Here is a 26,130-nt window from a genome sequence, read left to right on the forward strand (position 1 = left end):
ATGTTTACGTTATAATGCATTGGCTGTAAGTCCGAAAATTCGTCGAGATAGTCATAAGTAGAGGAATACGTGTGTATATATAGGAAAACATTGATGTATCTCAATTCTCAAAGTTATCCCGTTATTAACAACACTATATTATAGGTGATTCAAATAAAAGGGAAACTGAAATAATCACCTGCTCCGTGGGCGTGTAATCCGGCTGTTTTACGATGGCTACCTTATCTAGAAAACTGAAACAGAACGAAAGAGAAATTAATGAGATTTACCTGCCAGTGACACTGATTCAATTAAATAATTTGTATTTTTTTTCGGATGATCGTGAAACACGTGCAGAGCATAGCGCGCGCGCGTGTATTAAAAAAATATTTATTCGACAATATATTCAATAACTACCGTGCTAGGACATCCGCAATATTATTTCATAAATATTCTGTGCCTGTTACGTGTGCCGAATGGAAAAACGAAAAGACGTGCATTCAATGCACGTTTCATTAAGCGAACGTTACCAATTCGAGAAGGAACGGCTGCACATTTTTATTGCCACTTTGCAAAAATATGCCTAACTTAACTGCGCGAGGTATACGCGGTGTTTCGATCAGAAATTCGTGTTAAGGATGTATCACAACTGGATATATTTTTCAAAATAATAAAAAAATATACAAATTGTTCTACATTTTATTAGATTTGAAACTAATACCAAAAATTGGCGGCAATTTTTTTCTTGTTCAATAAAAATAGAGTGTCATAAATACACCTTCATATTTTATTTAAAGTATAAATATTATTAATATATTTGTAAAAATGGATGCGATTTATCCTAAGAGAAATAGGAAAACGGTACATCCTCATAAATTATTATTTCCTGACAACTATTATAAATCTCCCGAGTCGACAAATCTACTAGGCTATCACTCGTAAGGTTGATGTTACTTTTGCCGTACGACAAGCGTAATAGCACCACCCTCAAAGGGGGAAAAAGGGTAAGTACATAATATTCGTTGACGTGGCAACATAAATTCGTCAAAGTCAAATTCAACTAGTTTCGATCGATGCGGCGGGGCATCCGCGATAACAATCATTGTCAATCAACCGCATCGTTATCGTTGAGAGCCACTCCACACGTCCGTATGTGGTCGAAAACGTGTCTCTTTCGTGCGCAATGTGGATGTGAGTCAAATTTTTGTCACCGAAGTCTTGGATTCGTCGCGGTTTTTTTTTTCGTTTTTGAGCAAAAACTGCAATATGATACTGGCAAAGAAAAACTCTTTTAATATGTGTAAAGAAACATGAAAGATCTGCTCTAGAAGCGATGGACATGCGCGCTGTCCTCGTGGAGACCTCCCTTAATGTAGACATTATTAAAATAAATCGCGTCGCAATTTGCATTTTATTGAAACTCGATACAAAAGATTTAGAATTTACGCCATTTTGACGAAGAGAGGGAATTTGCGTCACAAAAGTAAGAAAATTCGAAGGAGAGAAAATGCGTTGGGAAAGGTAAGGACGAGCTCTTGTCGCCACGGAATTCTTCTTCGCGCAGTGTATGTACTCGTTTTTATCTATTTCTTGCAAAGTGCATAAAGGAGGTGTGCACATAGTACGTCGCTTTTTCCATACGCGTCAGCTCCACAAGTTGCTTCGGTCGCACGTACAAAGAACTGCTCAAAATTTACACAGATGCCCGCCAAAGACTATAAGAGCACAAAGTAAAGCATGCGGCAGAGAAAGGCGCGAATCTAGAGAGAGAAATGATCCGATAATAAAGCCGGTTTTTTTCTCCTGCATCACTCTTTTCGTATTTGGTTCGCATAGACACTCGATATGCCTCGAAATGCACGGTCTCCGAACCCGACGTAAAAACTCGACGTCGCTCGCAACACGAGAGAGAGAACGGCGTCGAATAGCTGTCAAATAAAAATTTTAAATTATTACACGTGACGAGGTTTGCGCGCGGTTTAGTCGGCGCTAATAAAACTCGTCAGTCGCGCGCAATGTAATCAACCAACCTGAATGAAAGGGAAAAAAAAAAAAACACGATGCGCTCTTTAGCTCTGTTTGAACGTCAACTGCGAGAGGTGCGCGTTTAGAATTTTTGTCACTTGCTTCTAGAGAGAAAGAGAGCGAGCGAGCGAGAGAGAGAGAGAGAGAGAGAGCGAGCGAGAGAGAGAGAGAGAGAGAGAGAGAGAGAGAGAGAGAGAGAGAGAGAGAGAGAGAGAGACTTGCAATTGCGAGATGGCAAAGGGCGCGATTAAAACGTGTGTCGTGCGTACAGGGTACTCTCTCTCCTGCCGGTTCTTTTTCACCTCTGACAGTTACCGTTTCACATTCGGAGGTAGGCTAATTCGACCGAGAACTTGTATTTAATTAAAAACCAATGCTCGGCGGCGAAAAGGGACTTGTTTTCCCTCGGGGAGAGATAATAAAGCGTATTAGATCACGCAACGATAAATCCGCACGTTATTATATCCGCGCCGATCTCTCTTGCGGCTGTTATTCGCGATATTATCGCATTACATAGTTATATTAGTTGTACGGAGAAACAGCGTTTATATATTGACCGCATAACATTATATACGTTATCCCCGCCGTTCCCCGGTGTAGAACCGCGGGATAATAATAAACCGTGTTATTATATTCGCATCGATCTTACGACTATTGCCCGCGGTACGATATCCATCAGATTGTTACAATTACATCAGACACCGTTTGTGTACAACACAACTGCACCGCATTATGTATGTACGTATCTCCGATTCGCTGGAATAGAACCGCGGGATAATAATAAACCGTATTATCTCATTTGCATCGATTTCCTGTCCGGATTGCGATACGATGTATACCGCCTATCATCGATAGTGTATCTCGTTACGTTTGCCAAAATTGTCGAATTATTTTTGTCGCTTGTATCTATCGATTATAGAGATCGTTGCGTGCAATCTGCTCGGTACGAGAAAAGAAAAGAAACAAAAAAAAAGAGCGGTGCGATGATCCGAGGGGGGCATATGAGAAATGCGAAATTGGGTGGCCGTTTTTAGCCATTTGGACACATTGCCGGAATACGGGCCAATAACGTTATCAGAGACGGTCGGTCGGTCGGTCGGTCGGTCGGAGTCCTCCAACACAGTGTCAACTTTCCTCTTTCGATCGAGCAGCGTTCCTGGGTCGGCCGGGCTTGAGCCGATCCCTCTCTTTCTCTCTCTCTCATTCATACACACACACATACACACACACACACACACACACGCGCGCGCGCGCGCGCACGCACACACACACACACACACACACACACACACACACACACACACACACACACACACACACACACACACACCTCTCGTCGCCATCGGAGCGAGATACCGTGCTCTCCCGTTCGTAGAACGGTCTCAGACCGGGACACGTAGGATGCCGCAGGATCCTACAGGAAACGCGTCGACGATAGCGCGCACGCCGCGACGGAGAACGGAAGCGGATGCTGAGAAGAAGGGCGGAATATCGGGAGCGCCCAAGGGAATTTTCTCTCTCTCTCGTTATTTCGCCTCCCGTGTTTGTACTCGCGTTCGCCCTCAGCCTCAGTATCAGCCTCAGCCTCAGCTTCAGCCTCAGTCTCAGTCTCAGTCTCAGTCTCAGTCTCAGCCTTAGTCTCCACCCTCTGTCACCCTTTCGGAGAGCGAACGCTCTCTTTCTCTTGTCCACTCGTTCACGTAAACGCGCGCAAGCACGCACATACATACACACGCCCGCGTCTCCAGCTCTCTTTACCTTTCTCATATACCCGCTCTCTCATTCACTCGCACCCGCGCCCTCCTCTCTCTCTCTTTCTCTTTCTCTCTCTCTGTGCCGGGACCCTCTCCCTTCGCGAGATCCAGCCTCCCTTCCTGCACTCTGTCGAGGGCAGAGGGAGCCCACCGAGAGGGAAAATCGATCCTCGACGATGTCCTACCCTAACCCCAACCCCTCGGCCTCGCGCTCCGGGTGTGCATACACGCCCCTCTGGCACCCACTTTCCACGATCCGGGTCATGGGTCACTGCCACCGCTCGTTCTCTCTGCTCGCCGTCAATCGTACGCAAGGGTTTAACACCGCGTGCGCTATTATCGCGGGAAACGTTGTAAAACGTCTCCTCTTTTACGAGATAATTAAACATGTCCGCGTATTGAGAGTAGCAACATTTATATATGAAACAACCTGTCACTGACTCTTCCTAGCTTGTAAAGAATCTAACATAATTTCAATAAAAATACAAGCCAGTATCAATTTGACCAGTAATCATTTACTTATTGGAGCATTAAGAAAACTCTTGTTAGTTTAAGGAATTGTGTGTGTTAGAATAATTCAATTACGTGATGAAAATACAATTTAAAACAATATGAAATTGTAACAAGAATTTATTGTACAATGCGATGCACGAATAAACGATCTCAAGTCGAGATGTGTGCGCGGTAAATAAATGAAAAAGCACTTGACCCTTTTGAATGTGCTCGAGGGAGCTGATAACAAATAGTACCGAGTATATCGACACTAACGAGACACTAACGAGTAATGCGACTGTAAAACTATCATCTGCTTCTAAAGGATACTATTTGTGTAACAGCTTCCTTCTCGAAAGCGTGTGAAATTGTAAGCGCTATTATATTCAAACGAATAATGTATTTCTTTATATATACGTGTCGTTCGATCTTGCCACAAATATATATATATATATATATTTTTTTTTTTTTTTTAATTCTTACTATGAAATTATATTAGCCACTTTCCATTTAATTTGCATTATTTCATCATCGAATCAAATTGATTAACGTTTCGACGTTAAATGTTTGTGTAGATGAAAGAACCTGTTACCAAAAGCGATTTGTCTAAAAAAAAGGGGGGGAGAGGGAGGGAGAGAGAGAGAGAGAGAGAGAGAGAGAGAGAGAGAGAGAGAGAGAGAAAGAGAGAGAGAGAAATTATATAATACAAACAATACAAAAGTATAATATATACAAACAATACAAAAGAGAAAGGTATGTTGGATTTCTATATAGCGTTTGTTATTATATAAAAGAAAAGAAAAAAAAGAGAGATTCGCGTATCTGCATGTCTATAGGCTCGCTTGGGAGAAGGTAGGTCATGGAATTGGCGCGCTCCGCCAGAAATGAGGCTATCGACCTCTAGAGAATTGAAAGAGGAAGGAGGTCGTGACCCACTGGCGGGCTGCTGCTGCAGAACGATTTTCTCGTTATCGTGCTCGTGTTAACCCTCCCGCCGAGACCTTGAGGTGAGCAAACGTGACAACGTTGCGTTTCTGATCCGGCGATCCGGGCCAGTCGAAACGCGTATATAATGTCTAGCCGCAAGAAATAAATTATATTATTTTATTTTTATTATAATTATAAAATAATAATATATAATATAATATTTATAAGAATTAAATAATAATAATATAATAACAATATAATAAAATAATATAATTATAAAAAAAATAAAAGGCTGAATATATTACAATATATTAAAGTGGAATCCTACATTAAACAATCATCTTTCAACAAAAAAAGAACAAACCAGCGATATACGCGTTGCAATGAGAAAACCATTATGTAACAGCGGTGACATATTCTGTTTTATCGGAGCGTTGTGTATCGCGCAAAAAAAACCTGTAACAATCGCTCTCAATCGTACTTTTTTTTTTACATTTCCGCCGCTTTCATTTAATTATCCTCTGTCCGATCTCTGCGACCTCTTGTCGAACTCGATCGTTGCGAGAGAAAGAAAGAAAGAAAGAGAGAGAGAGACAGAGAACAGGGCGCTTTGCGCACGGCGATCAACAAAACGCCGCGTCGGATTTTTCAATCGCTTCCGGTTAAAGGTTAAACGTTCGACGCTCGCTCGCGGAGAATTAATTCGCGACGACAAAGCGGGGAGGAAAACGATGAAAGCCGGATCGTGCGCGATAATAACGTGTATCGACTCGGACGGCGCGAGTCGAACGCGCGTTTGATGTTGCAGCGGCAACAGCCAGCTAGGCGAAGCCCCTCCCGTGCCCTGAGCATCGGCGGCGGCCACGTTATCGAGCAGCAGGTATAGAATATTATACACGAGGTGTTAATCTAGTCCCTATATACGAAGAGAGTGCTCCAACGGACAATTCCGAGGGGAGTTCCCCTCGGCGAGACCGATTGGCCGCAGTCTCCCTCGACACCACTTCTCGATTCCTTCGACACGGACGCTTGGTAATTAATCTTGAATAAATAGTCTATTTCTTTCTGGAATGGAATATTTTGTACGACAACAAGTGTCAATCCTAAATAAAATAGGTTAAGGCCTCCCAGCAGCTTGGAATGTGATTAACTCCAAGCTTCAATTAGCTTCCAAACATCAAACGACTACCCGAGCGATACGTGATCACGCATCTCGCTGATATGTACGCGTGTATTTATGTATATATATGTATGCATACGCGATGACATCCGAGACACCCCCGTATATGGCAGGGGAACCGGCGGTCGGAAAGTGGGTAACGGCTTAACTCCTAGAACTACATCTAGTCGACATAGGGTGGATGTAGGGCCGACGTACGTGTAATCAGCGGTGCGGGCGGTGTGCTATGCATCAAACCGCGCCGCCACGAATCCATCGTACGCCGTTTGTACGATGTAAGGCGAGCGTACATATAGCGTCGTACACCCCTGGTGCGCGGAATCGATAATGTTGCAACGAAATTCCCGAGTCACAGCGGAATAGGCCCGCGAGGAATTCCGAGGATCGGGGCTGAAAATCTCCCCGAAAATGTCCCCGGTTGCCGGGCGAGGAAAACCGGGTCGCGCTCGGGATTTTAAGATTAGAGGGGGCGACGATCCGATTATACGTTTTGGCGGTTTTTAAAGCCGCCCAGGATTCGATACCTACGATATCGCGCGCGCGATGGCCCCGATCTCCTCGCTGCCGTAACAAATTGGAGTTTCGACGCTTCCGCGTCGATTATTCGCTCGAATTGCAAATATTTGACGGACCCGACGGTTTCAGCCGCGCACCACCACCCTGACGCGGCGAGCCAGCGTTAAACATCCTCTTTGTCCTTCGCACTTAGACGGATGTGCGAAACGACAAATTCTTCTCGCAACAATTCCTCTCTTCATTCCTCTACATCAAGATCAAGTGAAGTCCGAACGATGTGGCTCGTCCCGTCTCAAAACTAATTTTCCATTCTCTCTCTTTCTCTCTCTCGTCGATTTTTTTCTATCAGAAAAACCTATTTTTCAATTAATCAATTATTACAAGAAGAAAGTTTTGGGGTTAAACCCCGTTCCCTTTCCAAATGAAAAAAATCAGTCTTACTGGATCCGTTAAAAAAATTTAAGTAAAATGATGCAGGCCAATTAACGCGGGTGTCTGTGGATCAAATGCATAGGATTCATTGTGTTCAAACTGTCCGATGTCCGATATACGATGTTCAGCGAAAAATTTTGTTAACTCTCCCTCCCCCCATTATCGACATCAGAATCCGCTAGTGTTACAAGTCTCAAAGGATTTAATTAAATCAGATATCGAACATTGTAAAATAAATAAGTATAATATAATGAAAGTTTTTTTTGTATTCCACGCACGTTAATAGTAAGGATTGGAGGATACTCCCTCTCGTTAGGCCGTTCCACCATTTTGAGGATGTTTATTTGAGATAAGAAAAAATAAAGAGGAAAGAATCACTGCCGGCACACACCAACGTAACGACGGTGAAGAAGAGGAGGTGTGCGCGCGCGCGAGAGCGGCTGTCTATCCAAACATTTATGAGCTGTATGTGTATAGCAGCATCAATAATCCGCGCGATATAGACCGGTGCCTAAATATAGCGGCGCATGTTTCCTTTTTTAAGACGCGTCGAGGTGTGTTATCGCGTAATTGAAACGTCCCTTACTTTTACCGAGACGAGAAATACGTAACGACACTCGGCACGTGCACACGCACGCACATACACACACGCACACACACTTATACGCATACGCACGTTGTGTTTCTCTCTCTCTCTCTCTCTCTCTCTCTCTCTCTCTCTCTCTCTCTCTCTCTTTTTTTTCCTAATGACAATTACGCAAATGCGCGTCCTCGCGATCTCAACTGCCTCGCGAAAAATTATCCGACCCGGAAATGATTTCCTGTTAAACCGACAATCAATAATCGCGCGTTGTCGTGCACGGTAATCGTGTGATGGACAAATATTTATTCTCCACACACTGACTCAGATTCGTGATATTTTCGCGAGGGAGTATTTATCGTTGCGCCGTATTTAGTGCGCGCAAGAAGGTCACATTTTTACTATGTCACGTTGCGTGTTTACGAAAGAAATTTCCTATTCGCGAGGTAACGATTATCACAAAAATCGTCGTGTTAAAAACAAGCAAGTAAAACATATCAAAAAAGGTAACGTGCCTATTCCCCCGTCGGATTTTCTCCTGGGGGCAAGACGCATGAAAAATATCGCACGCAATACCTCTATCGCGGTATACGTAAAGTCATTTGCAAAAGACCAAAAGTCGTTTTTAAATGTAATAAAATTTACGCATTTCTTTTCCTCGTGACATTCGCGAACAGGCAAACGTATTCTTTTAACATACCAGGCAGTCGTAGAAACGCGGGCGCACTACGTGGGACTATTAGATAGACCGCAACATTATAGCCATCGTGCATATCTCTTTCTCTCTCTCTCTCTCTCTCTCTTTCTCCGCGTCATCTACGAATATGCTACGAGAACGCTATATCTCACCATCCCGGAGCGCGATGCCTAAAAATACCGCGCTATTTTTAACGTCAACGATTCCTGCGCTGCACACGAGAAAGAGAGAAAGAGTAACTGAGCGAGCGGAAGAAAGAGAAAGAGAAAGAGAGAGAGAGAGAGAAGGAGAGAACCGCATTGTTGAACTAATGGAGAAAAAAAAGAGAGAAAACACAAGAAATCCGCGATAATGCGACTAAGAGTGGCACGAAACATTGACGAAGGCGAGAGAGAAAAAGAGAAAGAGATACTCATCCCGTCACTCGCGAATTTAGTATATAATATACAAAACTCAAATAAAGAGTTTGTTCAACAAAATTATGTACATTTCCCTTCCCTCCATTATATTAACGTGCTGCGAAGCATTAAAAGGATCATCAACTATCGTCCGAATGTGTTAGTTTATTCGCTCGCTTCGTTTCGAAATTATCGGAGCTTAAATTTTTATAGATCGATTCAAACTGTACATATACGTTATACCGAAGATAAATCAGTACACAAAATGTGCTCTCGGGCATACCGTGTACATCGATAAACGAATGGTCCTATTGTTAGTACTGCGACTCTACACAGAGAGAATTTTCTCTTGCTATAATTTTAGTAAAATTTGCCCGTGATTTTACGGGCGAATTCTAAGAGAAAATCCTCTCCGTGTACAAAAGAGGATGTACTCATAGAGAGAAGACTGTCAAATTAAAGTGTTTGCTGACCTGATTCAGGTGTAAAAAGCAGTCACACATTGCCGATTGTTAGCTAAGGATAAGGTCGCTGGGGAGAAAAACGTCCTTCTTTTCTCCTCATATACGTAAAAAGATGCGGATCTGGTGCAATAACCTTCGCGTTTAAAATACCAGCTATTGCATTCGATCGGCCCCTCGTTTATAGTTCTCGTCTGTCAGACGCACTCGCTATCGTAATCTCATCGAATTACGCGACGACGCCGCTTTATGTAACTAAGTCAACGCTCGTATCATCGAATTAGCGTACAAAAAAGCTCGAGGTTGGGTCAATTTGTCGAGAGAGTCTATGGATAAACCGGTGGCCCCTATTAAAGTGATTACCTCGTTAAGGCATTGTCTCCATTGGCATTAAATCGGTGTCACAAGTCTATAAATACACATGCGCATATACTATATCTAAATATATAGATTTTTCTTATTTTCTCTAATAATTTGACGATTACAGTAAGTTTGTTCACACGTGTGAAGATAAGAAGAGTTAAAAAAAAAAGGATACCTGTTAAATACGCCATTAAACAATAGCGTAAAGTAAAAAAATCAAGTTGTGTTACGGATGTATTATACTCATTTTCAAAATAATAATAACAAAATATTAAAAAATAACTGATTTATGTAAAGTTCCATTGTGATACAGACATTAATTTCTCTCTAAACTAAATTTATGTATTTATTTAGTTTGCTTAAAATATAAATATTAACATATCGCAAAAATAGGCGTAATGCATCTTAAACGATAGTTGCTCTAAAAAAAAAAGACCTCGCGCGTCTCAACGAATGACAGATCCGCGATGGTGCATGGTGTTATCGACGCGTAAGCGTTATCTCAGCGGATTTCTTATCGTGCTCGTGATATCGTCCCCCCTCCCCTCCCCACGTAGCAGATTACAATAACCGCGCTTCGTATTCTTTATACATATATATAGGAAGATTCAGCAATCATCGAGTCGACGGACGTAAAATTCAGTTGATTTTGTAAACAAAAAATTGCCCCGTATATTAATAAATTGTTGAAAATGTTTGGTAAACTTTATTTGTTGCAGATTCATTATGTGACGTTGCACATTCTGGCATCCGAATGGATCGGTTATGACACGGCATCAACACGGTCCATTGAGAAACGAGAGAACGATATGCCGGTTGTGTTATTTTAAACTTCTCGTGCGGCTCAACTTCGAACGGTACGGTAAATGTGTAGAATAAAACGACTTACTATTTGGCGCAGTCGATGAGTTGATACTCGTTACTCCTCTCGAAGCTCTGCTGAACTCCTCGATCTTTCCAAAGTGTTTCGACGATTTCGTAGAATTCCTAAAAGCAAAACAATTGACCAATGATTAGATTTGACGTCTCGATTGACGTTTCTGCGAATCTTTTTAATAGCTAAGGAAACTCGTTCATTCCAGAACGCGATCGTTTTCAAACCGAAAATAAAGTCGCGTGTAATCAAGGATAAGTCGTGAATCTCTAATCTTTTTATAGAACTCTACGCACTGAGAGAAAAGCATTTGATACTTGTGATTACAATGACATGATAAAATACTTATGGTTAAGAGCTTCAGTTTCATAATTATTGTTACTATATGATGTTTGTAATAATAGTCTCACGTTTATCTATCGACTATGAAAAAATATACTTTATAATAATTTTAAATAAAAATATATGTAATTTCCATGATTACAAAATAATATAGTTGGCATTGAAAATTGACTAAATTGTAGTTAAATCAGGGTAATCGCAACTATTTTTTTAGGGTAGGGCGATGCAATCCGCGATTCTCGATTGCGACTCCGTCGGTGAATTGAATGGCACGAGCAATACCTATTCCCGTATATTTATAGTACATTTATCGGCGTCTTTATTGCACAGGATCGCTCGGCTGTTTGGTGTTTAATTCATCGTTAACTCGCCGTGGAAAAAATGTACTGCTCGCAAAGCCTGCGAAACTGCACGAAGAATGAAAACTCCGAACACGCGCGAGTAATGCGTAACTGACGCAACGAATACTGTTTACGGAGTTAGACCACTGTAAAATTAAAAAAAAAAAAAATGTTTTGGGCTAAAAACATACCTTAAGGTATCAAAAATGCAAGTGGTCCCGATACGAAAAGAAAAATTTTAATGGTGTTTATGAAACCGTATTGTCGAGCGGCTCGGAGCGCGCTCGAGCGATTTCTCACTGACGAACGGGGCAAAACAGGCTCATAGAGATTCTAGAATTACTAAGGAAAGAAGAGGAGGACAAAAATGTTGATTTAGAAGAGTAACTATATATGGTGCCGGAATAGCAGATTAGTGGTAAATTAAATTTTTATTTTATTTAAGAAATATCATTACTTAAAACTTTAAACGCGTTTTTCTCGAAGTCGTATTTTTCAAATCGGACGAAACAATAACTCATTGTCAGTCAAATCTTTACCGATTCACGTAAAATTTTGACTGTAGCTTCAAAATAAAATTTTTCGCAGAAGTAATACGGATTTTTAATTTCATTGTAAAATTTTTTGTTATACACAATTTTTTTCTAAAAATAAAACTTTTCATATGTGCGCCATTTTCGCAAAAAAAAAAAACAGAAAAAAATTTCCGTATGTACTTCTATAGAAAATGACGTTTAGATCTTAAAAATTTTTAGTTTTTTGTTCTAGGTCAAGAATTCTAAGAGAAACTTTTTCGCCCGTGTGACCCTTCCAAAAAATAATGATTATGCTACTGGACGTCTATCATCGACATTTTTATTATTTAAAAAAAAAAGTATTCTTAAAAAGACGAACGATCAAGTGCTTAACTTGAATTTTCTTTCTTGTATTGTTTATTTTCGTAAATAATTGTCAAATGATCTAACTTCTTAAATCTCAACTGCAAGGGTTCATCACCTAATAATTTGTCATAAATATTCCAGGAAAATGTCTCAGGATCGATGGATTCTTTTCGACTTCGCGTGATTAAAAAAAGTTGAGAAACACAACAAATAAAAATCCAGTTGTATATTTTTATCATCCGAAGCTCCTTTTGCTCAATTATTTAAATCCCTAGAATTTTCCGTCCTTTAAAAAATGAATAAACTTGTCCTTCCTTTTTCGTGAGGCACGATATCTAAATCATCAGCCGCGTTCCGCTATGGCGCATTCCATCGGTCGCGCATCAGTAAACCATGCGTTTTGCAATCAATTAAAACCGCGATTTGAATGTTACGTAAATAATGGCGGCCACAAGGCTACACGCTTCACGTTACTGGCGGACGATATCGGGGGCATTAATAATTTAGATGTTATTGTGTCAGGAAACTCGGTTTTCTCACATAGCGTGGGCGGTTTTGCGGAAGGTTGGCACTTTGGTCGTGGGTTCCTCCGTGACGTAACGCCCCTTGATGGTCTCGAAAATTATGACGGAACGGGGCGAGATGGAATCCTCGTTTCGCGAGAAACGCGCATTATGTATTCGCGAGCCAACGTCAAATCTTTTAATGGGGAGAGAATAGCGCTAAAATCTTCATTCTATCAAACGATGCACGCAAAACAGTTGCATTACATATATAATTCGGATCTCTCCTTTTCTCACCCACGAAACTGGGAGTGGGAAGAAAACTCGATACACTGCATAAATTAAATACAGTGGAAGTTTTTTAAACATTGCGTTAAATAGCGGCGATATTTTGAGGTTGACAATTTCTCGCGCGATCAATGACGCGGCTCTTGTAATTCTCGACGCGAATTAAAAGTTGCTGAGTAACCGTGATGCAAGCAGGCTAGTCCGCGTGCATAAATCAACGTCGAAACAGCGTAAAGCATTAATTATTTGATTTTTGTTATTAATTATTTGAGCATTCAGGTGCATCGTGTTCTGTCGCGCAATGATATTCCTGGCGAAGCATACAAATACGCGCGGATTGCAAAACAGAAGTTCAGTTTATACAGTCTGTCTAAAACTCTTCCTCTCGCGGCCGGAATTTCCCCATCAATTAACCATTGACTCAAATAATTTTTTCTTTCAACGCCGTACCGAACCTCGATTTGAAGTGAACAAATGTCGCCAAGAGAATTGTTTCGTAAAATGAAATATCGATCACCGCGGTTGGTAATAATTACATTTCCAATGATAATGGCAATGCTTAATTACTGTCGTCAAATGTCGTCTCTCGTAAACAAGTTCAACTATGGTTCGCCGTCGGTCAGCGTTGCATGGTAGCCGCGAAAACCTCGCCGTGAACTTATGCATCTTCCAAAAGCCGCAACGGAGACCCCGGCGTAATCGACAAACGTTGTAGTTTCGCGTGTGCCTTCCGCCCTCTCCCCCTACTACGTCGCCTTAAGTGTCGCGGCGAACTTGGACAGCGGAAGTCCATCCCGGCCGCGTTGTCACGAACGGCGCGGCGCAAGCTGCAAATCACGTAACACAGTCCGCGACGGACGGGGTGTGTGCGCTTGGCAATAACGACGACGGTTATATTAATAAATTCTCCTGTCGATGCTATTTCCACGCTTGCACGATCGATGGACGGACGCATCGTCGATCCGTCGCCGTCGCCGTCGTCGTCGTCCGCCGCGCGAAGGAAGGATCGCTCCCGTCGGCGTCGTGTTGCCGCCGTGCCGGTCTCCGCCTATTACCGCGATTATGCACGTACTAATAATTTTGTCCAAACGCGTCATCCTCTCGCTCCTAAGCCCCTAAACGTCGCCGCAGAGCGTGTAACCTGGCTAAAAATACAGAGGGGGAGAATACACGCGTATATATGTTGTAAAATTCGTGATAGCGTGTGGATAAAAGCGCTCACTCGGGGCGACCCCTGCGGATTGAATGCAAATCGTCTAAACGCGCGCGCGCGCGCGAGAAAGAGGGAGGGAGGGGGGGGGGGAGAGAGAGAGAGAGAGAGAGAGAGAGAGAGAGAGAGAGAGAGAGAGAGTGTGTGGGTCACTTCTTTTAAGAGAGCATAGACGGGTCAATGCATGACCTACCTTTGAATTTTTTGTGAAGAAAAAGAGATGGAGAAATCATGTTTACCATCCCACCGTAGAGATCGTACTTTTCTCTATTTTTTTACATTTAAAATGCATTACAAAAATTATAGAAGCTAGCGTCGCTATTCAAGTTTTGCTAAATCATATTTTTAAAAACCAAGTTTACGACGACCACTGGTTGCTTCCGCAGAACTCGTCAGAAAACAAAACACAAACTTTATAAAGTTGAAACAAAGATCTAGAATGCATGGCGTAGGCGTTTTCCGAAAAGTTGCGTTTGAAATTAGTTGCTCAAAGTATAGCAGTTTCACTGTAAATTTCGTTCGTTTTCCTGCTGTGATGAAAAAAATTAATCATCATTTTAAAAAATCCATCGCAAAACACTAATTTTTAGTGTCCAGAAAAAGTGTACAAAATTGCAAGTCGATAAGTCGAGTCGTCTTCAAGATACAGTGGTCACGCGTTCTTAATAAAATTGTGCTTTGGAAAAATTTGAATAGCACGCGCGTCAATTTATATTTTTTTTAAATAAAACTTTATGTTAAATAAAAAAAATTTTCATCTTTACAATGAAACAATCGCGATTTCTCTATTTCTCTTCGTTTTTACACAAAAAAATCGCAAAGTTAAAATTGCTTTATCTGTCTAGGTGCATATGCTCCTTTAATTGAGATTTCAATATTTAATTTAATTTAGCATTTCAATATTTATATTTAATTAAGTATTTATTATCCTGCATCCTCTCGGTTTACCATATATCACGACTTTCTGAAATAATATAATTATATACAGATTCGTTTGCGTTCGTAAAAATATCCGAGTGGAATTATTTCAAACTTGATTATTTGTCGAGTAAATATTTCGAGCACCGGAATTTCCTTAATTTTAATTTTTGACAGTTATTTTCGCATCATTATTTGCAAGTGGGTACGAGCCGATTATAACAATTGTTCACAAGAACAAATACAGCATTGTTATCGATCTGTGTGTTTTAAACCCGTGCTGAAATTAGGCTTATACAGGATTTTCCTAAAATAAATTTCCGCGAAACAACCTCGCCTCCTCCTTCTCCTGCATAGGTGAAGAGTCGAATGACAGTGACAAATTAAACGCAAATCGTAAAAAGAAGCCAGTAAAATTCGCGAAAAGCAATCGGGATATTGCCTTGTGTCTTCTAGTCGCGAGAATAGCATCCGACGTGATAAATGTTTATTTTTTTAATAATTAACACAATGAACGACAGAAGTCTTTCTATGCATGCCTGTTCCATTTTCCTGCGTAGTCTTGAATTAAAGAATTATACAGAGAAAGCGCACTCTTTAGAAAAAGTTAAAATTATCTCAATCTGATTAATTTTCTCGAATTTCAAAGAAGTGGATTAAATCCTTCAAATCGCTATCTCGTGATAGTCTACAGGTAATCGAGCGGAAACCATCGTGCGCTTTTGTTTTAGCGATATCAACGTAATATCTTGCGGATAATATTATAAATATTATATCGCGCGAATCATAAGTTAATGCGACGTACACGGATTCGCGAGGTGTTCGCGACGGATTTATTTCAATTAATCCGCACGTATCATATCGGACCAACGTGGCAAATGCAGGACCGGGTCCTCTCTGGCTTCGTCTTCGTTCTAGCAGAGGTGATGCGCGTAACGCCGCGCGTGTACATACGTCGCGAAGCGTCGCGCTGTATGACGCAAAACGCGCGGATTATTTCGTCGCGGCGACTTTATTTCGAGAACGCCGCTCCTTCTTTTCCCTCTCACGAGATATCTCATCCCTGCGAGAGATGCCGCGATAATCCCTTGAGCGTTTCAACCGGGAATCTCGAAGCAGCACCGAGCACCGTGTCACACAGTTCAGTCCCTTAAGTACGCATTTAACTGTCGGTTTAATCACAGAACCACTTAGATCAATTAATTAATTAATTAAGCTTGTCACATCAAATAGCTACTTTATTCGGTCGTAAAGTTCTCTCGGCACGCCACGCTGGGTTATACGTAAATCTTTTACCGGGTAGGGTCTCGTCCCTTACCGAGGCTACTCGGCAGCGAAATCTCTCAGGGACGAGAGAATTCGCATCGATCGATGTAAATTCCCATTACATACGAGTATAATGATCGCATGAATTTGCGCGAGCGACACAATTGAGAGATATCGTGTGTACGTACATACGTACGTATGTGAGAAATGGCACAGCACGTCGTAGTACAGGACGCTATATAGCGCGCTACATGTGCGGTGGCTGTGTAAACATTGTAAACACTGATCGTGCCACGCAGTGGTTCTCACACGAGGAGCCGCATACATATGTACAATACGCGCGTGTGCGGTGTCTCTCCGCCGTGCGTGCATCGTTACGTTAATCCGCAGATGTGCGTCTCCGTCGCCCGCGCCTCCGGTTTAACGAGACGCGAAGAAATGCCGGGTGATGATCGTTAAGTAAATTTCGCCGCCCATTACGTCACACGTATCGCCCGTGTTCGCGCTATAAACGACATGGAAGTTAATCGCGAGGAGTCTCGCCCGAAGTATTGCAAGACGAGTTTGTAACGCGCGACGTAACGAAATTCCCCCACGCATTATCATTTCGTGCTTGGTGTAAATATAATCATTTTTCTCGGGACGTTATAAGCTTTGATTGTTTATTAAAAAAAAAAAAAAGAGGAAAAAGCTGCGGACGATCAGAACTGTCGTCAGAATAACGAATAACATTGAATAATTGCGTGGAGATTTAATTTAACGTATTTATAGATTCTTGACGAGATTCTGCAATTTGGAAGCAAACGCATGCAAATACCGGACAAATGCTGTTCAAGGCAATCAGACGCAATGTAAATTGTAATTTCGCGAAAATTAACGCGAGGAAATGTAACAACGGGCGATACGTATATACGTAAAATATACGTGTGTGTATTTGTGCGGGTTATCGACAACTGCAGTCAAAATTGTAATGCGGGATGGCCGAGATAATACAAACGAGATACCAAGGGCATAAAGCATCGAGACATTAAGGAGGTTCTCCAGTTTAAACAAGTGAGAGGAAACTCACACTTGACTTTTCACTCATAATTTTTTAACAAAGGAGCTTTCGGTACTACCAACTTCAAAATAATAAATAATAAAACAAAGTTTCAGCAATACAACTGATAATTTGTTATTTAAAATATTATTTTATAACCTTGATGTGGAAAAGAGTAAAAAAGAATGTTTATAATAATGATTTAAACGTAGTAACAAGTGTCGATAAGTGCTACATTGTCACTGGGGCGACATACTTGAAGAAAATTGTATAATTTCATTTCAAAACGTTTCATACTCTTATAAGAAAATGATACGGCAAAACTTTATTTTTTAATTCTAAAAATCTGTCCTTTAAACTTTATTACATATTCCATTCTTCCTTATAAACGTAATTTTCCAAAAATATTATTTGCGAATAATATTTTGTAATAATAATTGCTTAAAACTCTCCATCCCTCAAGATTCAATGCTATTTTAGAAAGTTATATTTCAAGTTAAAAAATCTACGCAGTCAAAAAATTTAAAAAAATTCACACAAGAATGCCTATTTATTAATTATAAACTTATTTTTAAAATTGATCAACAGTTGTATCGTGTGAAAAGACTGAAGAACCTCCTTTAAATGTTACGCAATTGAAACTCGCGAAGGAAAAAGTTTCGACCAAATTAGACGCGTGCAATGGAATTTAACCGTGTCCAGCAAATAAATTCTACGTGACGTCGAGGATTGGATCGGGGATTCCTTTTTACGTTATTACTCAGCGGTGGGAAGGTCGATGAGTTACCTTCGCGAGCGCGAAGGTGAAACCCGCGTCTCAATTCGCGCTCAGCCGGGGAATACAAGGCAACTCGTGTAAAACGCAAAATACAGGCTGACTCACCGGAGGATAATCGAAGTCTGGGGAAGACGAGACTTCCAGGACATAGTCCATTCTGCTCTGGTTCGACGGATCACCTAGCGCAACGGGCGGTGTTAACGTACTCATCGCACTGGTTATCGTCTGCAAAAGAAAAGATGCGTCTATTTTATTCTTCATCGTGCACGGCTAAAGAAAAATGGTTGATTATCTTCTTCAAAAATGTTTTCAGCAAGTACAAATAGGCAATTTCGTTAGAATTTAAACATATATACGTTTTCATATAAGTAATCATTATAAAATCTGTTAAAAATAAAATTTTTTTATTTTCACTGATTTTGTGTATGTGTGTGAGTGATCAAAAAATTATATGTATCACAGAAAAGACAGTTTATCAAGCACATTAGTGCGTATTAAATTAAAATTAATACATTCTATTTAACAATTATTGTCATTTCATATGTAAGCAATAAATATAAATCTTATTTTAACACGTTTAACATTTCGAAAATAAAGACATTCGCAAAACAAGAACTTTTTTTCTCGGTGTATAACAAGAATTATCGCTCAATGTCGATGAGATATGAGATACAATCTAAATATCCTATTTTTAAAAATCTGTAACGTTCTCACTAGAGTCGCCTTCATTTTTTTTGTCGCTACTGCTGGTTCGCCGTAATTGTCAAGTTGGTAATTACTTCATAAGAATTCCGTATGCAAAGAATCACTGGAGGTAACCGCCGTTTGCGTCAACGCAACGTACGGAAGTGATTACACTTTGCCTGGAGGGCGAAACAGAAACCGCGCGCGCATGGAGTTGAATGACAAATCGGTGACGATGCCTCTGCAGCTAGATTTGATACCGAATTTACGTGTCACGTAACGATTATGTCGCGGGTGTTATTCCGAGCGCAACGATTTATACATCTAGTATAATTTGGCAGCAAATGCGGGAGTGAATCCGTGATGCAACATTGATGAGAATTAAATCACTAAGTACCGAGTCACCGGAAAGAAGAAAAGGAGAGAATACAAAGTAAAAATCGAGAGAACTGCTCGATTTATAAATTATAGTTTCCAAATCATGCCCGTTGCAAAAATTACACTCTCCCGTTTGATTGATCCAATGATAATTTTTCGTACGATAAGCATAAAATTTTTTTTTACGCAAAAGAAATTAATGTGTCCACTTACCAAAATGGCGTCCCTAATATTCTTCTTGATATCCTCGATCTTCTGCCGCTTCTCCCTGCGAACACGTCAGACCGTTAGTGTTGTTAGAGACCCGGTGCCAGTTCGTTGTCGGGCGCGTAATTAAATGTGACTAACCGAATGTTACGATTAACAAATGCGTATTGTACAGAGACATAGAGTAACGTAAGTGAGAGTAGGTCGACCAGCGGTAATGATCGAGCTGAATGAAACGATAGAACGCAGACCGTGCGCTCTTTTATCGGTATTTTCAGACCAATTCGATATAATTTTAGCGCGGGCAACTACCACGCGTTTAAAAGAACTCGCTGGAGAGAACTCATGGCCGATCAATAATGCGTATTTCTGGAGCTGTCCGTTTTCAAAGATTCCGGCCAGAAGACCCTTCTGTTTTCTACAGAGAAACCGGAGAAGAGATTCCCGACACCCAGAGAGAAATTAAGAATTCGTCGCCCGTCGCGCGCGAAATAAAACGACGCAGCCGCGTCGGGTTAGAACCGATTAAAAAGGAAAGCTAAAGGTGTAAAACTAAAAGGCACCCTGCCACTCCACTTTTACCGCTCCGTTTTTTTTTTTAACCGGACGGAATTTATACGACGAATCGTGAGAGTCCAATCCGTTTATTTACATAATATTATCGTATCCAGTTGCCGCATTCTATAATTCTGCACCCGAAGAAATTTTTAACGATAACGTCTTACTTCGGGAAGATATATAAAATGTAAAAAATATATCATTTCTCCTTTTATTCGAAAGCTTGTGGATAAACAAGTTCCGCTTGACGGAATAATCTCGTTAGTATGCGCCCTATGGCGAGCGTGTTGAGGAAAAAAAAGTCTGTATAATGTAATCGCCGACACGAAATAATGAATTGCACGCGCGAGATTCCTCTCTCGAAAACGTTCTTCACCTGCGTTTCTACCTGCGCGAATTAGCGGGAGATTTGCGGAGAAATTCAAGTGAAATAAAATGTACACGATGATAGCCGTAACCACGCGAGATAACGATCGCGATTAACGATCTGGAAAAACGCGGAATAAATGCGGACGCAAAAAATAAAACGAAGCAAAAAAAACAGACGATTGTATCGAGGGCAAAAAAAAAAGAGAGAAATCGTTCGGAGCACCGCTGGATAAAAGAAAAGGAGATCGGAAACGACGTCGTATAAACGAGACGTCGGGAAAAGAAGCGAAGAGGGAAGTGCGGGGCGAGTGCGCGTCGTAGGAGACATGGAGGAAAATTCCCTCCCTGATCCGCGGCCACGGCTTATCACAGTAATTTTCGATGTAAAAATTTTCCCCGTGTATTTTCTTAGAAAATGGCGAAGGAAGTGGTGACGACGGGATCCGTATCGGCGGCCACGTGTTGATATCGCGCTGAACCGGTCGCGAGTGATGAATCATTCGCGGAACGCGCTAAAAAATTAATCGCGCGGCAATTTGCAATTCAATCTCTCCTCGCGGGGGGAAAAGACTGTTCTCGGGACCAGGCTCGATTCAAGTTCAAGAAAAGAATACCAGGAAGGATTAGCGCGTCGCCGCAAATAGAGGAAACCGTAGAAATAGCGCCGACCAATTCCGCTCGTCTCTCCCTCTCTCTCTCTCTCTCTTTCTTTCTGTTGGCTGTGCCAATTAATTTGCGATTCGCCACACGAAAAACATCTCTCTCGGGTGCCTGAGTAACCAAGTTGACGGTGTCGTTAACGGCGCGTTTTAACGGCAGAAGGAGAGATGCTGTGGCACAAAATTCAATGAGTGCGCGATGCCGTCGTAAACGGCTCGCGTGAGCTTTACGATCGCATTCCGCTGACATTCAATTGTAACGCGAGCTCCCTCCGTGCGATGAAGGAGCCTCCTCGCGGAAACAAAGGAGAGATTACGGCCCTCCTTTAATGGGTTAACGACACATTCGCCGGATTCGCAGAGCGGAGGAGCAGCCAGACGAGAGCGGAGCGATCGATGAGACCCGCGACGCGACCGATCGGCGCGCACGCGTTTACCTCTGCCCCCCTCCCCCTCTTTTTTTTCTTTTATAAAAGTAAAACTTACGCCTCGCTGAAACCATTGACGTGCAGTATCCTCATCTGTTTGACGATCGTGCTCTTGCCAGACTCTCCCGCTCCTGAAACAGACCGAAAATCCTCGACGTTAGTCTCTCTGACGTTGTCGACGTAACTGTTTGCCGTCGCTCGCGCGTGAATAATTCGTGTTTAAAGAAAAAACATTTCGTCGGTCGCGACAAAATTGACATTTCATCAGTTAGAATTAATACAATTATTATTCGTATAAATCTGGGCATAAATTTCTCCAATCACTTGGACGAGGTGGTTGAAAAAGCCCCCCAATGTCCGTACTCATAGTCAGGCCTTATATATTCAAGGCCTCCTTAAGTTTTGCTTCGGATGTTCCATGGATCATTTTATTGTTTGAAAAACATGGGGTATAAGGAATAATCATGAATAAAGGTATAAAGATCGCGAACGTACCTTCGAATTTCTCAAACCAATGCGACTGTGCTTCATTTTGCAAAAAAAGAAACCAAAACAAAACTAAACAAAAAAAAAGTAGTATAATTTAAATTGAAACTTTGAAGGGAGACGGAAGTCGATCGGGCGCGAAGTAGCCACGTTTGTATCGCGAGAGTTACAAGTTCGGCTCTAAAAACGAACCGGGACGACGAGCGATTTCCGAGCGATGCGTGGGATCGTGACCCAGATTGCAATGGGGTTAATTAAACCGCCCTTTTGATCTCCGCGTACACGGGCCGCGGGCGAAATACCGAGTCGTTTTAACTATCCGCGATTAAACGTAATTTGAAAATATCATATCAACATTATTCGCGTACGCCTACGTGTACGACATCCCAGTCGTTTCACACGCAACGGCATTCGCGCGCGCGCGTTGCCCATTCAAACTCTTTATAAATAATCCCGAATGCCTCGAACTCTCGAATTCCATTCGCGAGAAATCTTGTAATTCTCGGTACACAGTACGCGAACGAAATATTTTAGTAAAAATTACGATAGTTACCACGGATCGTAAGAAGAAATTTCGGAGAATACACCGTTAAGTAGTGTAAATACTATGATAATTTGATGAAAAATATAGCAAAAATTTTTTAAATCTCTTCCTTGGTCCGTGCTTACTATTTATCATAGTAATTTTTACTATAAAATTTTCTCCGTGCAGTTAATCGTGTCATCCCCGATCGAGTGAATTATAAAAAAAGATTTTTAGAAAAAAATATGTATTACAGATGGAGCAAAAGTCGCGTCTAATTTCACGTACGCCAGGTACCTACAACTGTAGATATCCAGCTCAATCGTTCATTCTGGTTTCAGGTTCTTTTTTTTTCTTCCTACGATTCCCGTGGTTCGAAGTCGTCGCGAACGCGACGAGGAAACAATACGGCGACAGCTGTTGCTCCATCCCATCCGTCACCCGCGCCGTCGCCGCCGTCGACGACGACGACGACGATGACGATGACGGCGCATTCGCATCGAATTAGAACGACGACCTACATAAACGCCGGATAATAGGAAGGCGAATGTGAACGAGGAACCAAAGGGGGGAGGAGAGGGCGGCGGGGGTTAAACGTTGCGCTAAATAGGCACGTTGTGTCAATGTTTCTCGCGCGCACGATCACGTGCGTGGAAAAAGAAGTAGATACGTGAATTGTGAGAGAAAACAAGAGAAATATCAAAGAAAAAAATTATTTCTCGTAATAAAAAAAAAAAATAAAATAAAATAAGAAACTTTAGTAATCAAAAAGTAATCAGAAACGTAGATTAAAAGTCACTGGCTACAAATATGAGCATTATGTGTGAATTATAATAATATATGAAAGAGTAAAAGTTATAGAACCGATTATCATAAACCAATAGCGCACGTCAGAGGCAGAAGAGAGAAAAGTTTTTATTATTTGAAAAAAAGCTTCAATGAAAAACGAGGCAATAAAATGTATGAAACGTATGCGAAAAGATATCGCGGCTCTGGTTAATGTGCTCGCAAGCCTAAAAATCATCGAAAGAGAGAAAATGGATCGAGAAAATCGATATGGAATTTCTCTCTTATTTTCTCCGCCCCATTTGGCGACCGACCGTTTACCTTTTCCTTCGGCATTTTATATAATATTTATTAATAAATTTTTGTTGTCTCACACACACACACACACACACACAAACACACATTCAGATTGTTTTATACAGTTCTCGTGTCATTCGGCCTTGTAACCGACTGTGACTGATAAATTTCGATTCTTGAGATCGTTAGAAATCGTTACATACTGCAAACGTGACGAAATATCGCCAACTGTTTGTTAATCTGCTAACATGGCTCAAAGCGGAAATTATAAATGTAATTTTAAATACAAATCTTTTACATTTTTATAACTTAATTTAAATTAAAGACCGTATTTGACTCTTATGGTCCTTTCGTCTGAGAAAAAGAGAGATTTATCCCGTTACGTAAGACATATGCGACTGACGACGTAATGTAGGTACAATAGCAGAATTTTGAGTTACAGCTACGCGTCAGGAGAATAGAAGAACGAGATGTATAGACACATGTATATAGAAAGAGAGAAGGGGGGAGGAAGAGGAGCAGGAGAAGGAAGAGGAGGAGAAGGAGGAGCAAAAGGGGAAAGGAGGTGAAGGAGGAAGAGGAGGAAAATGGCGAAAGAGAGACGAGGCTCGGAAGCGACGAAAAGGGGTACAAACACGAGGCAGGCAGCCACACACGGTGGATATATTCGGTGGGTGGGCTGTTCGTATACGATAATCGATAAAATTGAATTACGCGCCGGTGAACATCGCGATAGCGGCCGGCCGGTCGGTCGGCCGGCTCGTCACCTCCGGCCTCGCGGAGGCTCTCAATCTCTCTTTGTGTGTCCGAGACCGACACAATCACGAGTGACAACGGCCATCGGGATTTTTAATGCTCGGCCTCGGTTGCGACGAACGAGAGCGTCGAGAGCGGCCGCGAGAGACTCGAGGTGATCGAAAGGAGGAGCGTCGTTTACTCACCGAGCAGGAGTAGCCTGTGGGTAGCACGGTAGACCTGTTTGTCCTTCTGCAGCTGCCTGGTGATGGCGTCGGAGCGTCTCTTCTGATTTTTGCTTTCATCCTGGCTCTGCTTGCTGCTCTGGCTGCCGAAACACCCCATGACACACCACGGGAAGGAGACGCGCGGCTCGCCCTCACCGTTGTTTCTCCCTTCCACGTCTAACGATGCTGCTGCTGCTGCTGCTGCTGTCGATCCCTTGTCGCGGGTGGCCGTCGTCGTCGCGTAGACGGCGGTGGCGGTCGTGGAGTTGAGCGAGAGGTAGGACGACCGGGACACGGATGGGGACGGACGACGACGGCTCGTCGTCGTCGTCGTCGACGACGAGGCAGCGGCGATCGAGTTGCTGGTGGTCGCGAGGGCGACCGTCGTGCGACCGGCGCCGGCGGCCGCGACGACGACCTCGTCGTCGTCGTCGTCGTTGTTTACGGCCGCGCTGCCGCCGCCGCCGCCGCTACCGCTGCGGGTGGTCCGCCGCCGTTCGAAAACCGGCCCGAGTCCCGCCGCCGCCGCCGCCGCGCAGGGACGCGCGCTGCACTCGCTCCCGTTCCGCGAATCCCGCCGTCCGCCGTCCGCCTCCGATTCCGCCGTTCCGTTCGTCTCGGTTTCACTCTTCTTCTTCTATCGGCGAAACCCGCGTCCGCCCGCCCGTCCGCCCGCTGGCTCGCTTGCGCGCGCGCGCGCGCGCGCGCGCGCTTCCTCGCCCGATCGACGTTTCTCTCTCTCTCTCTCTCTCTCTATCTCGCTCTCTCCCTCTCCTTCCCACCGCTACCCCGACGGCCGGCGATGGCTCTCCCGTTCCTGTCAAAGGCACAGGCCTTTTTCTCTCGCTCTATTTCTCTCCGTCGCCTTTCCTCCCCTCGCTTGCTGCCCTCGGCGACGGTGTCGGCGACGGCGACGGCGGCGACGGCGGCGGCGGCGACGACGGCAGCGACGGCGACGACGACGACGACGACGACGACGACGACGACAACGACGACGTTGGTGACAACGGCGGCGGTGACCACCAGCACCACCACCAGCACCAGCACGATCTCACCAGCAGCAGTACGGGAAGGCGACCGATCCGCGCTTGGCCGTTCGTCTCTCGCGTTAATACACGTCCGACGTGTTACGCACGCGGGGATCTCCCGGCGGCGCGGCACTCACCCAAGCAGCACGGCACTTCACAGCATCAATCACTGACGACGGCCTCCACTGGCGGCCTTCCGCGGAACCATAACCACCACGCACCGCGCACTGGACTCGGCGCTCCGCCGCGCTGCCTCGCGCTCCGCTCGCCGGGCGACTGAGAGAGCAAGCCCTGTCTGTGTGCGCGCGCGTGTGTGTGTATGTGTGTGTCGCGCTCACTCTCTCTTTCTCTCTCCCTCCCTCTCGCGGCGGCTGTGTTGCGCGCCGATCGCCTCTCTCGCTCGCTCTCACGTCAAAGCGAGAGAGAGAGAGCGCGGACGGGCGCGCAAGGGGGAGGACGGTGTCGCGAACGTCTCGATCGGCGGGGTGTCGACGACTGTGACTGTGGCGGCGACGGCGGCT

General features: G+C 43.1%; 1 protein-coding gene and 1 long non-coding RNA gene across 3 annotated transcripts in view; one reads left to right on the top strand and one right to left on the bottom strand.

Moving 5' to 3' along the window:
• Positions 1 to 25,020, bottom strand: part of LOC105839094 (guanine nucleotide-binding protein G(s) subunit alpha) — a 36,800-nt gene extending 11,780 nt beyond the window's left edge. Inside the window, exons 1-6 of the mRNA XM_012685144.3 lie at positions 24,561 to 25,020; positions 21,586 to 21,658; positions 19,520 to 19,574; positions 18,350 to 18,469; positions 10,694 to 10,791; positions 179 to 233 (exon numbers count right to left, since the gene is read on the bottom strand). Of these exons, the coding sequence (XP_012540598.1) occupies positions 179 to 233; positions 10,694 to 10,791; positions 18,350 to 18,469; positions 19,520 to 19,574; positions 21,586 to 21,658; positions 24,561 to 24,699 (540 nt within the window). The 5' untranslated portion in view covers positions 24,700 to 25,020. The remainder of the gene's footprint in view (positions 1 to 178; positions 234 to 10,693; positions 10,792 to 18,349; positions 18,470 to 19,519; positions 19,575 to 21,585; positions 21,659 to 24,560) is intronic.
• On the top strand, positions 3,260 to 12,486 carry LOC105839095. 2 transcript variants are annotated; one of them, XR_004964236.1, is made up of 3 exons: positions 3,260 to 6,209; positions 10,524 to 10,661; positions 11,235 to 12,486. It is a non-coding gene; the product is annotated as an uncharacterized LOC105839095 (long non-coding RNA). The 2 variants fall into 2 exon arrangements; XR_004964237.1 differs by having other exon boundaries at positions 11,351 to 12,486.
• Positions 25,021 to 26,130: the final 1,110 nt, after the last annotated feature.

This window comes from Monomorium pharaonis, chromosome 8 (genome assembly GCF_013373865.1).
Source record: "Monomorium pharaonis isolate MP-MQ-018 chromosome 8, ASM1337386v2, whole genome shotgun sequence".
Lineage (NCBI taxonomy): Eukaryota > Metazoa > Arthropoda > Insecta > Hymenoptera > Formicidae > Monomorium > Monomorium pharaonis.